This window comes from Pseudophryne corroboree, assembly GCF_028390025.1.
Source record: "Pseudophryne corroboree isolate aPseCor3 chromosome 3 unlocalized genomic scaffold, aPseCor3.hap2 SUPER_3_unloc_1, whole genome shotgun sequence".
Taxonomy (NCBI): Eukaryota; Metazoa; Chordata; class Amphibia; order Anura; family Myobatrachidae; genus Pseudophryne; species Pseudophryne corroboree.
This window is the reverse complement of record NW_026967493.1, coordinates 1,852,715-1,868,758: the sequence shown is the minus strand read 5'-3', so window position 1 is coordinate 1,868,758 and position 16,044 is coordinate 1,852,715. Positions and strand designations below refer to the sequence as shown.

Genomic DNA, 16,044 nt, shown 5'->3' with positions numbered 1-16,044 from the left:
CAGTGAGGTGTGACTTTCATCTAGCCTTTTGTTTCCTCCCATCGCCCTATTACCCAGGGTAATGTGAAAGGTAAAACAAGGAAAGGGCACTGAGATACTAATAGCTCTGGCTTGACCCAGAAGACATTGGTACACAGATCTACAGAGGTTGTCGAAGGATGCTCCATTCCTACTCCCTCAACGTCCGGATCTACTGTCCCAGGGTCCTTGCTATATCACAAGCAGTTGGAACAACTGTCTTTGACGGCGTGGGTCTTGTGACTTCCATCCTGAAAACAAGATGATTCTCACAACAGGTAATTCAAACAATGCTCAGAGCAAGGAAACCTTCCTCAGCTCGCATTTATCACCGAATATGGCAAACCTATATTCAGTTTTGATCCTAGGAAGTTCAGAGTCTTCAGAATCCTGAAATTCCTTCAGGCAGGAATGGACAAAGGTCTACGAGTGGCTTCCTTAAGCGTGCAAGTGTCAGCATTAACTGTGTAGTTCCAGAAGAAAATTGCTAACCTGCAGGATGTGCGCACTTTTTTCCAGGGAATGTTGCACATTCAACCTCCTTTTGTTCCTCCTACAGTTGAACCACTTAAACGAGTGGACCTTAAATGGTTCACAGCTAAAGTTCTATTTCTACTGGCTATTGCTTCAGCTAGAAGAGTTTCAGATTTTATGTCACCCTCCTTTTCTGATTTTGTATCCAGATAAAGCGGTTCTTAGAACCAAATCTGGTTATCTTCCTAAGGTGGTGTCTAAATTCCACCTTAACAAAGAAATTATAGTCCTGGCCTTCCGGGGGCCGGACCTTTCTGCGGGAGATGCATCGTTGGACGTAGTCCATGCCTTAAGGATCTATGTGGATCGTACCAGTGCCATCAGAAAAACTTACACTCTCTTCGTTATCTATGGATTTCACAAGAGAGGATGGCCTGTTGACAAGCAGACACTGGTGAGGTGGCTTCAGATGACAATTTCAGAAGCGCATTCTCAAGCTGATCTCCCTGTTCTGGCTAATGTCTCTGCTCAATCTACTCGTAAGGTAGGTCCATCATGGGCAGCACAACGTGGTGCTTCTGCAGAACGGATATGTAATGCAGCCACATGGTCTTCCATTAACACATTCATTAGACATTATGCCTTTGATACCTTTTGCCTCTCAGAACGCTGAATTCAGGCGAAGGATTCTCCTGTTCAATCAGGAGCGTCCCCACCACTAAATTGCTTTGGGACATCCCAATGTTATCCTATGGATAACCTGTGAGCCCTGCCGGAAAAATATATGTAACATAGTATCTAAGGTTGAAAAAAGACAATTGTCCATCGAGTTCAACCTTTTTGTGGTCTCCTATGCAGGATTATTTTGGCTAAAATTTTGACTGATGCTGATGTCTGCCATTGCGTTTTATCCCTCTTTTTATAGTAACTATAGTGCGTGGCTATGCACCATAACACTGGATATCCTTATCCATTAGGAATTTATCTAACCCATTCTTAAAGGTGTTGACTGAGTCCGCCATTACAACTCCCTCAGGCAGGGAATTCCAAACACATATTGTCCTTACCGTGAAAAAACTTTACACCGTTTTGTGCGGAATTACGCCGTATTGTGATGGTAAGAACTTACCGTTGATGACGTTATTTCTCCTAAGTCCACAGAATCCACACGGATCCCACCCTGACGCACCTGATTTGAGAATCCTTTCAATCACCGACCTCTTCCTTCTTGTATGGAAGGGTGTCCATGTGTTTTTCTCGCCTGATTAGGGTTCTCTATGATGATCCTGCCTTGAGCTTTGGAAAAACAACTCATTTGCCTGAGCCAGGAGGCGGTAGGATATATGGACGGGCCCGTTGCATGCTGGGAGGCCGAAAGTTTTGACCAATTGGTGCAAATCTGCTGTCATGTCATCATATCCCAATGTTATCCTATGGATTTAGGAGAAATACCGGTATCAACAGTAAGTTCTTGCAATAACGTATATATTGCTCAGAGCAGTCTTCTAAATCAATGACTTTATCACGAATAGAGACCATGTCTTCCTGAAGGGTGTCATATGCTGAAATCAGATCTTTGTGAGACGCACAATCTCTTTCATCTAAGGTTGTATGAGTGCCAATCTCACTGATAGTGGACGTCAAAGCTTGAATATTAGAGTTAAGTTCTGAGGTTATTTCAGTCCTTAAATGTAGATAACATAGAATGTATAGAGCGTAGAGTAAGAGGACCATCTAGAGTGTCTTAAGATGTCTTCAGCCATTACAGCTGGGCTGTGCGACTGACAAGAAGAAGCAGATTATGTTGTAGCAGTCTCAGAAGGACCTCCTGAATTCGAGGTACCAAAGAGATGGACAGGTGGGGCCGATTTTGTACCTATTAACCTTTCTTGGAGGCTACAAAGAGACTGACCTTTCAGAGATAGGAAAATACAAACGAACTATAAATAAAAGGAGTAGTAGTACACTGTCAGGAGGTTACATCAAGATGACTCCGTTCAAAATGACATTCTTAGTCGTGGTGACGGGTATCTGAGCCAAAATTTCATGGAAACATGATGTAATGCAAATCAAATAACAAAGTAATGACCGAGAAATTCCACTAGAGGTCAGCGTGATCACAGACTTGAAGTACTCTGCACAGAGAGACACAAATGGCAAAATATATTCAGTGATTACAACCTCACAGTATATTATTTAGTGGATTTAATCAATCAGCGTGTAATGAGCTGTACTCGGACCATACTTGATACTGGGCTCTGCATGTAGCTGAGAGGAAGTAGATTATTGTGGTACCATATAAATAGAAGGTAGTTTCACCTCCAGACAAATGCTTCAATTTAGTGTAGTCCAGCGGTCAGGACACTTATTTTGCAGCTTATATCAATTTTACACCTTATTGAAGGCAGAAGTCAAAGCAAGCTTCCCAATATCACCACCGGACTCCGGTGACTGTGGGCAGCCCGTTCTGTCCCCAGCAGTAGCGGGAGCTGCGCACCTGTGTGAGTGGAAGAGCAAGTGCTCCCACCTGAGCCAAAAGTGCCTCCAAGTCAGGTGGCCGGAGCATGCAGGAAAGACTGGGCTCACTTAGCCCCAGAATACAGCCCATGGCTTCAGCGGCGTCACTAGGCTGTGGCAGTGAACGGTGCCCGGAGCGAGCGGCTTTAGGGCAGGAGGAGTGGGGGACTTAATAGATTGGGTCTTGTTCCCAGTGGCAGCTGAGAGCTATCAGGTAGGGTAGATAAGAAGCCACTTAGTGAGGAGAGCTCTAGAAAGCACGTCTGGATGGACCACGCCCCTCTTATTTATTATTTTATATACTAACAGGTGTGGTACATCCCTGCAAAGGCAGATCCAATCTCTTTCTCATCAGACTCTGCTGTCTTCCCTGCACTCTCACCCAGATGTTCACTGCTGCCAGTAGCACACATATGAGAAGCAGAAGTATGGCGGCAGCTGTATAGATTCTGATATGTAATTCTCTGTATCATACTTACCGTACACACATCATCTTTATTACTATGAGAGTATAGAGATAAGACACTGATGATGGGGGTGTAACAGTGGATTATAACCTAGCAGATGATGATTATGATTGCAGTGTATTATATGGTATATTGCATGTAAAATACCTTGTTTCACACCTACTCTGCTGTAGCAATATAACTTATATAAGGGTGAGTTACACATGTAAAGGCTTACCAGCATATGAGCACACACATAAAGGAATGCCACCTAGTGTACACTCTAGGAGTGAAAAGGGGCAGGGCGCCGGACTCCGGGGGCACATTTGCGCGCGCTACTTCCCGAAACGGGCGCGGCCACGCAAATTAGGGGGCGTGGCCACGCCTACGTCATTTTAGGGGGCGGTGCAGCCCACAGACGCTACTATAGAGAGCGTCTGTGGCCGGCGATGTCACTGTTCGGGGTGTACCCAGCACCTCCGTCGGTGCTGGGCTTCCCCCAGCTCTCTCCCAATGCGTGAATGGATGCCGCGCGCATGTGCACGGCATCTATACACGCCGGGAGGGCAGGAAGCGGGCGGCTGTTCTAGCAGGGCGCCACAAAAGGTGCAGGGCGGGTTTTGCCTGCTAAAAAACGGGCAGGGCGCGGCGCCCTGCTAAAACAGCCTAGAGTAAACACTAGCCACCTTACCAATGCTTCCAGGAGTAACGTTAGGAGACATTTCTCTGATCCATCAGCTCATATGACTGATGTTATTGTTCATCTAGAATCTCCAATTCATACGATATGTTCCCCATCCATTGTTTTACATTGGTGCTAACATAGGACTTGGCGAGTGACTACATCTCCATTTATACTTCATGGTTAGTTACCAGTACAAGAGAGAGATATATCTAAGTCTTCTTATAATATTGCATTTGTTATTGTGAGTGTTCTCAGGAGGGTGGACACAATGATAGTCTGAGACACAATATTATAAAGCCTTCATTAAAAGTTATGTTTTAATTCACACATATTTACAATGTGTCCCAGAAAGTCGTCATCTCCTATTGTTTTCAAGATTAATATTGTTACAGAAAATTTCACATTTCCATAATGTATTTTATTTCCAGCAGATGGACACACAAGCAGGAATATCTCAGAAGGACATCTAAGGTTATCCCCGGATTGTGAAATGAAAGATAATGACAGGAGACAGGATTCTTCAGGAGCTAATCCCATTACCCCAATTATACATCCGTCTCTATCAGCTGATCCCCCTGATATTGGTGCATCTGTTACCACTCTGACAGTAGATACAGTGTTTCCCTGTTCTATAGATGCCAAATGTTTTACACATAACATAAAGCCTATTAACCCACAGACAGGTAAAGCAGGTGAGAATCCATTCCCATGTTCTGGGAAATATTTTACATACAAATCAGACCTTGTTACACATCAGCGAAGTCACACAGGTGAGAAGCCATTTCCATGTTCTGAGTGTAGGAAATGTTTTGCACACAAATCAGATCTTGTTAAACATCAGAGAAGTCACACAGGTGAGAATCTATTTTCTTGCTCTCAGTGTGGGAAATGTTTTCCAAAGAAATCACATCTTGTTAAACATCAGCGAAGTCATACAGGTGAGAATCCATTTCCATGTTCTGAGTGTGGGAAATGTTTTACATACAAATCAGATTTTGTTATACATCAGAGAAGTCACACAGGTGAGAAGCCATTTTCTTGCTCTGAGTGTGGGAAATGTTTTACTCAGAAATCACATCTTGTTACACATCAGAGACGTCACACAGGTGAGAATCCATTTCCATGTTCTGAGTGTGGGAAATGTTTTGCACACAAATCAGATCTTGTTAGACATAACAGAAGTCACACAGGTGAAATGCAATTTTCTTGTTCTGAGTGTGGGAAATGTTGTTTAAGTAGATCACATCTTGTTATACATCACAGAAGTCACACAGGTGAGAAGCCATTTTCTTGCTCTGAGTGTGGGAAATGTTATACACGGAAATCACAACTTGTTATGCATCAGCGAAGTCACACAGGCGAGAAGCCATTTCCATGTTCTGAGTGTGAGAAATGTTTTGCACACAAATCAGATCTTATTAAACATGAGAGAAGTCACACAGGTGCGAAGCCGTTTTCTTGCTGTGAGTGTGGGAAATGTTTTACATACAAATGGTCTCTTGTTAGACATCAGAGAGGTCACACAGGTGAGAGGCCATTTCCATGTTCTGAGTGTGAGAAATGTTTTGCACGGAAATCACATCTTGTTACGCATCAGCAAAGTCACACAGGTGAGAAGCCATTTCCATGTTCTGAATGTGGGAAATGTTTTGTACGGAAATCACATCTTGGTATACATCAGAGAAGTCACACAGGTGAGAATCCATTTTCTTGCTCTCAGTGTGGGAAATGTTTTACCTGGAAATCACATCTTCTTAAACATCAAAAGTCACACGGGTGATTAACCTTTTCCATGTTCTGAGTGTGGGAAATGTTTTGCATGGAAATCACATCTTGTTACACATCAGCAAAGTCACACAGGTGAGAAGCCATTTCCATGTTCTGAATGTGGGAAATGTTTTGTATGGAAATCACATCTTGGTATACATCAGAGAAGTCACACAGGAGAGAATCTAATTTCTTGCTCTGAGTGTAGGAAATGTTTTACACGGAAATCAGCTCTTATTACACATCAGCGAAGTCTCCCAGGTGAGAAGCCATTTCCATGTTCTGAGTGCGGGAAATGTATTGCACACAAATCAGATCTTGTTAGACATAACAGTCAAGTCACACAGGTGATAAAGAGAAGAGAGAAAAAGAAAAAGAAACCCTTGTTGGGAGCACTCACTCTTGGAAACAATGGAGAGTTAGATGATACTTGATAAATTAGGTATTTAAAACGTAACTTTTAATTATTTATGGGTAAAATACGGAGTACACCCTGTTTTGTTGTTAAAAATATAATTAAATAAACGTGAATCATTGGTTTAGAATTACCGCTGTGAATATATAGGTAAAAACATGTATATATATAAGGCCAAAAAATTGCAAAAAAAGGTTCGGCATAAAATATGGCAAAATCAAGGAATGTGCCCACCAGGTATTGTTTTTTAGGTTAGTGCAATAATCTGAGTATTGCCGTCAAGTAAAACCTACAACACCAGGTATTCCTTAGTGGTCAACCACCTAAGTACTGACCAGGCCCAACACCGTATTGCTTCCAAGATCGGACGAGATTGGGCATGCGCGGTGTGGTGTGGTAGTAGATTTCGGTTTGAACAGCTGGTATGCAGCTATCAACTACAACACAGACCTGGTTCTTGAAATGGGCAGATAGCCTCTTAGAGAAGAGACATATGTTTGACCATCATTGCACCGAATTGTATTCCAAATATATAGGTATACTAAGGTTTAAATCATATGATCAGTCGGTTTTGCCAAACTGAGCCGCCTGCATGTTGCTTTTGATTGTGTGTGCTATGCAACATAAATCCCAATGGATTTTTCACACGTAGTAGGGCATAAGAAAACCCTTGTTGTACTGATGACACGCCAACAAAAAAACATTAAATAATGAAAGTAATGTAATGTCATTAAGGCTGAAAATTATTCAAAAATATCTTTATCAGCTGTACAGACAGACTGGCAGATAAATAAATAGGGAATGTATTACAAAAGACACAAACCCTCCTGCCCACACTTAGGCTAAACGGAACCTTAGAGCCTGAAACGCCGCATGCTGTCTGTGTGGCAATCTTGTTGCCAAAATAAACCACTAAACATGTATCCACTGAATCTCCACAATAAATTAATCAAAAATATGGCATGCCGAATATAATTTGTGCTTCATTGGCAATTGTATATACAATCATTCATGTGCTCATATTTAAGATATCTGTGGGGAAAAAAGAAGGAATTATGCTGCTGAATATGCAGGAATAAATAAGTGGCAACATATATGTTCCAATTGCTGCAGCTATAGTGGATGACAGTTTGTAGCTATTTTGTAATGTGTCTGCCCAAAATTGACACAGAAAAAAGTACAAATAAAGATAAGCTGTGTATTGATAGCACTTATGAAACAGATTGTTCCATATGTTGTAGATGTACCTTATATAACTGGCATAATTTGCCGAAAAAAATTGAGGACCAGTGCACCTGTTGTTTAAATTACATAAGTGCGTGGCGGGAGAGCGGGAGACGTGAAAGTGCGGGATATAACTATAAGTGATACTTAGAGCCGTCTGTCGTCTGTCTCCTGTACTGCTGTGTGCCGCTGTCAGTGCCGCGTTCAGCTCGAGTTAACGAGCTGTGAAGATCTGCGGCTTGCCCAGTCTCCTCTCCTGCCGGTCTGCTGGTCACGTGAGCGCGCTCACCGTGACCACGTCCACCTCCCCTACGTACGTTTCACAACGAGCTTGTTCACGGGTAGTGTGAACACTGAAGGTGCAGACCCGGTTTTTAAGTCTGCTGAGATAATTGGTAATTGGCTACAGAGTTTAATAATTGTAGCAATGATTACCTCTGGGTCTGGCTGTTTGAAAAGAGCTGCAGTGAAAGCTCAAGGAATGTCCTGCATGTATAAATATGAATAGTGAATAGATGGCCTGCAACATATGCGATGGGAAATTCTGAATATAGTATATTTGAAATTTATTTGGTGAATATAATAGAATGAGGAAAAAATTGTTGTGTAATTAAGCACATATGTGCCGGGAAAAAGAAGAGTATTAAGGTGTGGATAAAATAGATAAATGAAAAAATATAGATAATTAAATAATTAAATAAATATATATATATGAATAAGTAATAATAACTAATAATGGTAAAAAATATGAATATATATGAATAAATATAATTAAAAACTAGGAGTTTGAGGAAAAAGTGGGTGTATGAGGATTAATGTGGCAAATGCAAATTGGTAGTGTTAAAAACAGGTAGTGTTAAAAAAGCTGATTGGGGGGGGGGGGTTTGTGGGGGGGTTTGGGGGAAAGAAAAGGGGTGGGGGGGGGGGGTTTTGTGATGTTAATGGGGAAAAGGGGTGTGTATGTTAGTGAGGTGTTGGAAATATGGTTAATGGGGAAGAAGAGTGAGTATGTTAATGAGGTGTTGGAAGGGAAAGAAACATGGCGTGAGAGATGATAGTGTTGAATGCAATGGTGTGTGAGAGGAACGGGGGTGTGGGGTGCCCTGCATTGTGCAGGTTGTATAGTAAAAATAGATTGTGAAAAGTATAAATAGAAAGGGGGAGGACGGGAGGAAAATAGAGGGGAGGGTGAAAAGGAGAAGGGGGGGGGGGTTTGAAAAAAAGGGGGGGGGGCGGGGAGGAGAAAAAAGGGGGGGGGGGACTGAAGGATAAATAAAAAGAGGCTATGAGAGAAAGAGATAGTGATGTGTGATAGTGTGGTCCCTACTAGGCTAGTTATTAGTTATTATTTAATGGTAATATGATTTAATGGTAATATGGTCAAGTTGAAAGAAAGGCGCCATAATTAATGGTTTCATTGAGTCCTTGGGGATGTAGTGAGTTTAGTCTAAAAGTCCACTCACATTCCTTCCGTAAAAGGGTATTGGTCAAATCTCCTCCTCGTATACCCAGTTTAACTTGCTCAAGTCCACAGACCTTAAGTTCATTCCACCGGCCTGCATGTTTAGAGACAAAATGTCGTGCTACAGAGGTGATTTGCTTCATTTTTTGTAGATCTTTTGTCGCATTGCGAATAGATCCAACGTGTTCCAGAATTCTTTGCTTGAATGCTCTGGTCGTCATGCCAACGTATCTTTGTCCACATGTGCATACTATGCAATAAATCACTCCTTCTGTTGAGCAGTTAATGAAATGTCTGATTTTAATGTCTTTGCCATAGCGGTCCTGAATGTTGTCAGTCTTAAGAATATATTGACAGGCTTTACAATGACCACATGGATGTGTGCCGATCGTGGGTTGTAATTTGCCTCGTGTTGTTTGGAAATGGCTAGACACCAGTCTATCTTTCAAGTTTCTCGATCTCCTCCAGCTCATGGATACTTGTGGTCCAAGTTTTTGAGATAAAATGGGATCCAAATGGAGAATTCCCCAGTGTTTTTGAATGGCTTGTTTTACCTGACGCCACTCTTGGCAGAAACCCCCTACAAACCTGATATTCTTGTCTTGTTGTGGTTTTTGTTTCTTTTCAAAGATAAGATGTTCTCTCTGGATATTCTGGATGTTTCTACTGGCTTTCTTGATTGAAGTGTTACTGTATCCCCTTTCTCGTAATCTCTTCGAAAGTTCTTTGCTTTGATCCTCGAAGTCTTGATCATTGGAGCAGTTCCTTCTTAAACGGAGATATTCCCCCTTGGGTATGTTTGTAATTGTTGGGGGAAAGTGGGAGCTAGTTTGATGTAGCAGAGTGTTTGAGGATGTCTCCTTTCTATATAGTTTTGTTGAGAGCATTTTGTTTACATCTTTATAGATCAGTACATCCAAAAATGGGAGTTCATCCTGACTGATTTGGTGGGTAAGTCGAATATTGAGGTTGTTGTTATTAAGATGTTCTATAAACAGGAGAAGCATCTGTACATCACCTTCCCATATCATCAGAATATCATCGATGTACCTTACCCACATGATGATATTGGATGTGAAAACATCATTGCTGTCCGTGAACACAAATTCGCGTTCCCACCATCCTAAAAAGATATTCGCATACGTGGGGGCACAAGCTGCCCCCATAGCGGTGCCCCTGGTCTGTAAAAAAAATTTGTTATTGAAGGTGAAGAGATTGTGACTAAGTATGAACTGGAGTAGGTCGGCAAGGAACACATGGAATTTTTCCATGCCTTCCATGTTCATAAAATAATTAACGGCTTCAAGTCCTCTGTCATGACCAATTGAAGTATACAGTGCCTCAACGTCCAAAGAGACTAAGTATTGGTTTGTTTCCAGTTTAACATCATGAATCTTGCGAAGAACATCTGTGGTGTCTTGGACAAAGGAAGGGAGATCCAGAACGTGGTGTCGTAGATGTAGATCGACAAAGATGCTGGCTTTTTCGGTTAAAGATCCTATCCCAGATACGATTGGTCTTCCTGGTGGTTGCCTCATATTCTTATGTATCTTGGGGAGCATGTAGAAAGTAGGGATGCTGGGATGTGTTGTCTGGAGATATTGATATTCTGAAGATGTTATGGTCCCTTCCGCATGAGCATCGGTGAGAATCCGGTTGAATAGTGTCTTGTAATTTTCCATAGGGTTCAGTAATACTCTTTGATAACAAGTTTGGTCTTCCAACTGTCGATAGGCTTCCTGTATATACTGTTCGCGGGGCCATACCACCACGTTTCCCCCTTTATCAGATGGCTTTATAATGACATCTTGCCATGATTCAATCTCTTTGAGAGCATTAAGTTCCTTCCTGGATAGATTGGAATTGTACAGACTTCTGGTCTTCCGAAGATGTATATGGTCAAGTTCTTGAGACACTAATTTGGTGAATATCTGTACTTCTGGGCTCGTCTGCTCTGTTGGGAAAAACGTAGACCTTTTCTTACAAATGACCCTCGTACTGACTTCCCACTGGGAGTCTGTAGTTGGTGTTGATTCTGTATCCAAAGATTGTAGAGCTTCCAATGCTTCCAGTTCAAGTCCAGAAAGATCTGATGTATTCATGTTGTCACCTGTTTCTGTCTGATAAGGTTGTGTACCGTCAGTTTTGGAAGTAGCTATTTTATTATGAAATTTAGTAAGAAGTAACTTCCTGCAAAAAAGTTTTAAATCTTTTTCCCATTTGAATCTGTTGAACTTTTCGGTTGGTGAATAGGAGAGACCTTTGCTCAGGACTTGGATTTGATCGTGATCTAAAATGTGTGCTGAGAGGTTGATAATCTTGAGTTGTGAAGAAGTATCCGTTGGTATTGGGGAGACTGAAGTTACCTTCTGCGTGAATTCCGTACTGGTTGTCTTCTCGGTGGTAGTTGATCCCACTGTTGTTGACGGCCTCTTCCTCCTCTTGCGCCCCCTCCTTGTCTTTCGTTTGCTGGGTGCCTTGATCCCCTTCCCCTGGGGGGATCCCCTAAAAAATGCTGTTGATGATATTGGGAGGAACTGTTACTCTCACCTCTGAAGTTTGTGGTTACTGATGCGTTGGGGATATATTCCGGAATATCTTCAGTTCCAGATGTCTCTATATCTGATGAAGAGTAGTGTTCAGGGTTTCTAGGGGGTCGCGATTGCCAGGAGGGCTTATTCCACTTGAATATTTTGCCCGATGCAAAGTCCTTTTTATCTCTAGCAAATTTATTTCTTTTTCTGTCGATGATGGTTTGTTCGTATGTTAGAAGGTCTTGTTTGTTTTTCTCAAAACAACGTTGAAATTGTGTATCTTTCTCCCAGGGCTCCAATTTCTTACTTAAATCGTCCAGGTCACGTTCACAGCCCTCGAGTATGAGATGGTTGTGTTTAATCAAAATGCCCATGAGTTCCATGGAGCATTTGAGGAGACAGTTGTCCCAATCAGTTTTAAGATTTTCACTGGCCAGGCTGAAAGTGGGAAAAACTCTTGGCCTAAGGCCGCGTGGTGCAATTTTGTTCTTAAGGTAGTTCTCTAATGTAGTGAGGTCCCAACTGGTTCTTATTTGTTTGTGCAGTAATTGTTTGAGTTGTACAAAATCAGATTCCCAGTTGGTATGTGGTTCTGTATCTACTACGTTGCTTGGAAAAATTTCATCTAAGTTTTCTCTATTCCTATGTTTGTAGGACAATTCCTGCTTTAAACTGAAGCTCATGTTGATGATGTATGGGACTATGCCCGTTGGTGTACTGAAAGGCTGTAGTTACTGGAAAATTGTTCGTGATCAAATATTCCGTGCTGGTATTCCTAAGAAAACTATTTCTAGTTGTATACAATATGCAAAAGGAAAATTGGGTTAAGGATGCCGCACAAGAGTAAATGATGTTGCATGAGTAAATAATTAATGTAAGTTTCCAAGAAAACCGACCAACCGAAAAAACTTTCGGAATTAATCACCATCTACCATTAAACTGTCAAAGTTGTGGGTAGAGAAAAGGAGGGTGATTGTCGATGGTGCTCCCATGGGTCTATTACATTGGTAATAAAGAGAAGAGAGAAAAAGAAAAAGAAACCCTTGTTGGGAGCACTCACTCTTGGAAACAATGGAGAGTTAGATGATACTTGATAAATTAGGTATTTAAAACGTAACTTTTAATTATTTATGGGTAAAATACGGAGTACACCCTGTTTTGTTGTTAAAAATATAATTAAATAAACGTGAATCATTGGTTTCGAATTACCGCTGTGAATATATAGGTAAAAACATGTATATATATAAGGCCAAAAAATTGCAAAAAAAGGTTCGGCATAAAATATGGCAAAATCAAGGAATGTGCCCACCAGGTATTGTTTTTTAGGTTAGTGCAATAATCTGAGTATTGCCGTCAAGTAAAACCTACAACACCAGGTATTCCTTAGTGGTCAACCACCTAAGTACTGACCAGGCCCAACACCGTATTGCTTCCAAGATCGGACGAGATTGGGCATGCGCGGTGTGGTGTGGTAGTAGATTTCGGTTTGAACAGCTGGTATGCAGCTATCAACTACAACACAGACCTGGTTCTTGAAATGGGCAGATAGCCTCTTAGAGAAGAGACATATGTTTGACCATCATTGCACCGAATTGTATTCCAAATATATAGGTATACTAAGGTTTAAATCATATGATCAGTCGGTTTTGCCAAACTGAGCCGCCTGCATGTTGCTTTTGATTGTGTGTGCTATGCAACATAAATCCCAATGGATTTTTCACACGTAGTAGGGCATAAGAAAACCCTTGTTGTACTGATGACACGCCAACAAAAAAACATTAAATAATGAAAGTAATGTAATGTCATTAAGGCTGAAAATTATTCAAAAATATCTTTATCAGCTGTACAGACAGACTGGCAGATAAATAAATAGGGAATGTATTACAAAAGACACAAACCCTCCTGCCCACACTTAGGCTAAACGGAACCTTAGAGCCTGAAACGCCGCATGCTGTCTGTGTGGCAATCTTGTTGCCAAAATAAACCACTAAACATGTATCCACTGAATCTCCACAATAAATTAATCAAAAATATGGCATGCCGAATATAATTTGTGCTTCATTGGCAATTGTATATACAATCATTCATGTGCTCATATTTAAGATATCTGTGGGGAAAAAAGAAGGAATTATGCTGCTGAATATGCAGGAATAAATAAGTGGCAACATATATGTTCCAATTGCTGCAGCTATAGTGGATGACAGTTTGTAGCTATTTTGTAATGTGTCTGCCCAAAATTGACACAGAAAAAAGTACAAATAAAGATAAGCTGTGTATTGATAGCACTTATGAAACAGATTGTTCCATATGTTGTAGATGTACCTTATATAACTGGCATAATTTGCCGAAAAAAATTGAGGACCAGTGCACCTGTTGTTTAAATTACATAAGTGCGTGGCGGGAGAGCGGGAGACGTGAAAGTGCGGGATATAACTATAAGTGATACTTAGAGCCGTCTGTCGTCTGTCTCCTGTACTGCTGTGTGCCGCTGTCAGTGCCGCGTTCAGCTCGAGTTAACGAGCTGTGAAGATCTGCGGCTTGCCCAGTCTCCTCTCCTGCCGGTCTGCTGGTCACGTGAGCGCGCTCACCGTGACCACGTCCACCTCCCCTACGTACGTTTCACAACGAGCTTGTTCACGGGTAGTGTGAACACTGAAGGTGCAGACCCGGTTTTTAAGTCTGCTGAGATAATTGGTAATTGGCTACAGAGTTTAATAATTGTAGCAATGATTACCTCTGGGTCTGGCTGTTTGAAAAGAGCTGCAGTGAAAGCTCAAGGAATGTCCTGCATGTATAAATATGAATAGTGAATAGATGGCCTGCAACATATGCGATGGGAAATTCTGAATATAGTATATTTGAAATTTATTTGGTGAATATAATAGAATGAGGAAAAAATTGTTGTGTAATTAAGCACATATGTGCCGGGAAAAAGAAGAGTATTAAGGTGTGGATAAAATAGATAAATGAAAAAATATAGATAATTAAATAATTAAATAAATATATATATATGAATAAGTAATAATAACTAATAATGGTAAAAAATATGAATATATATGAATAAATATAATTAAAAACTAGGAGTTTGAGGAAAAAGTGGGTGTATGAGGATTAATGTGGCAAATGCAAATTGGTAGTGTTAAAAACAGGTAGTGTTAAAAAAGCTGATTTGGGGGGGGGGGGGTTTGTGGGGGGGTTTGGGGGAAAGAAAAGGGGTGGGGGGGGGGGTTTTGTGATGTTAATGGGGAAAAGGGGTGTGTATGTTAGTGAGGTGTTGGAAATATGGTTAATGGGGAAGAAGAGTGAGTATGTTAATGAGGTGTTGGAAGGGAAAGAAACATGGCGTGAGAGATGATAGTGTTGAATGCAATGGTGTGTGAGAGGAACGGGGGTGTGGGGTGCCCTGCATTGTGCAGGTTGTATAGTAAAAATAGATTGTGAAAAGTATAAATAGAAAGGGGGAGGACGGGAGGAAAATAGAGGGGAGGGTGAAAAGGAGAAGGGGGGGGGGTTTGAAAAAAAGGGGGGGGGGGCGGGGAGGAGAAAAAGGGGGGGGGGGACTGAAGGATAAATAAAAAGAGGCTATGAGAGAAAGAGATAGTGATGTGTGATAGTGTGGTCCCTACTAGGCTAGTTATTAGTTATTATTTAATGGTAATATGATTTAATGGTAATATGGTCAAGTTGAAAGAAAGGCGCCATAATTAATGGTTTCATTGAGTCCTTGGGGATGTAGTGAGTTTAGTCTAAAAGTCCACTCACATTCCTTCCGTAAAAGGGTATTGGTCAAATCTCCTCCTCGTATACCCAGTTTAACTTGCTCAAGTCCACAGACCTTAAGTTCATTCCACCGGCCTGCATGTTTAGAGACAAAATGTCGTGCTACAGAGGTGATTTGCTTCATTTTTTGTAGATCTTTTGTCGCATTGCGAATAGATCCAACGTGTTCCAGAATTCTTTGCTTGAATGCTCTGGTCGTCATGCCAACGTATCTTTGTCCACATGTGCATACTATGCAATAAATCACTCCTTCTGTTGAGCAGTTAATGAAATGTCTGATTTTAATGTCTTTGCCATAGCGGTCCTGAATGTTGTCAGTCTTAAGAATATATTGACAGGCTTTACAATGACCACATGGATGTGTGCCGATCGTGGGTTGTAATTTGCCTCGTGTTGTTTGGAAATGGCTAGACACCAGTCTATCTTTCAAGTTTCTCGATCTCCTCCAGCTCATGGATACTTGTGGTCCAAGTTTTTGAGATAAAATGGGATCCAAATGGAGAATTCCCCAGTGTTTTTGAATGGCTTGTTTTACCTGACGCCACTCTTGGCAGAAACCCCCTACAAACCTGATATTCTTGTCTTGTTGTGGTTTTTGTTTCTTTTCAAAGATAAGATGTTCTCTCTGGATATTCTGGATGTTTCTACTGGCTTTCTTGATTGAAGTGTTACTGTATCCCCTTTCTCGTAATCTCTTCGAAAGTTCTTTGCTTTGATCCTCG

The 16,044-nt window shown here is 41.3% G+C and overlaps 1 protein-coding gene and 2 pseudogenes across 7 annotated transcripts in view; 1 reads left to right on the top strand and 2 right to left on the bottom strand.

Annotated features, from left to right (window-relative positions):
* The window catches only part of LOC134983117 (zinc finger protein OZF-like), a 69,063-nt gene that overhangs the window by 36,207 nt on the left and 16,812 nt on the right, over positions 1–16,044 (top strand). For 5 of the 7 annotated variants that reach the window (XM_063948840.1, XM_063948836.1, XM_063948838.1 and 2 more), the window contains one exon: positions 4,569–6,254. In XM_063948840.1, coding sequence (XP_063804910.1) covers positions 4,569–5,920 — 1,352 coding nt within the window. In that variant the 3' untranslated portion in view covers positions 5,921–6,254. Of the gene's footprint in view, positions 1–4,568; positions 7,333–16,044 lie in introns of those variants that run through there. The other 2 variants (XM_063948839.1, XM_063948837.1) reach the window with 2 other exon arrangements.
* LOC134983177 (5S ribosomal RNA) lies at positions 6,609–6,727 on the bottom strand (annotated as a pseudogene).
* Positions 12,904–13,022, bottom strand: LOC134983176 (5S ribosomal RNA; annotated as a pseudogene).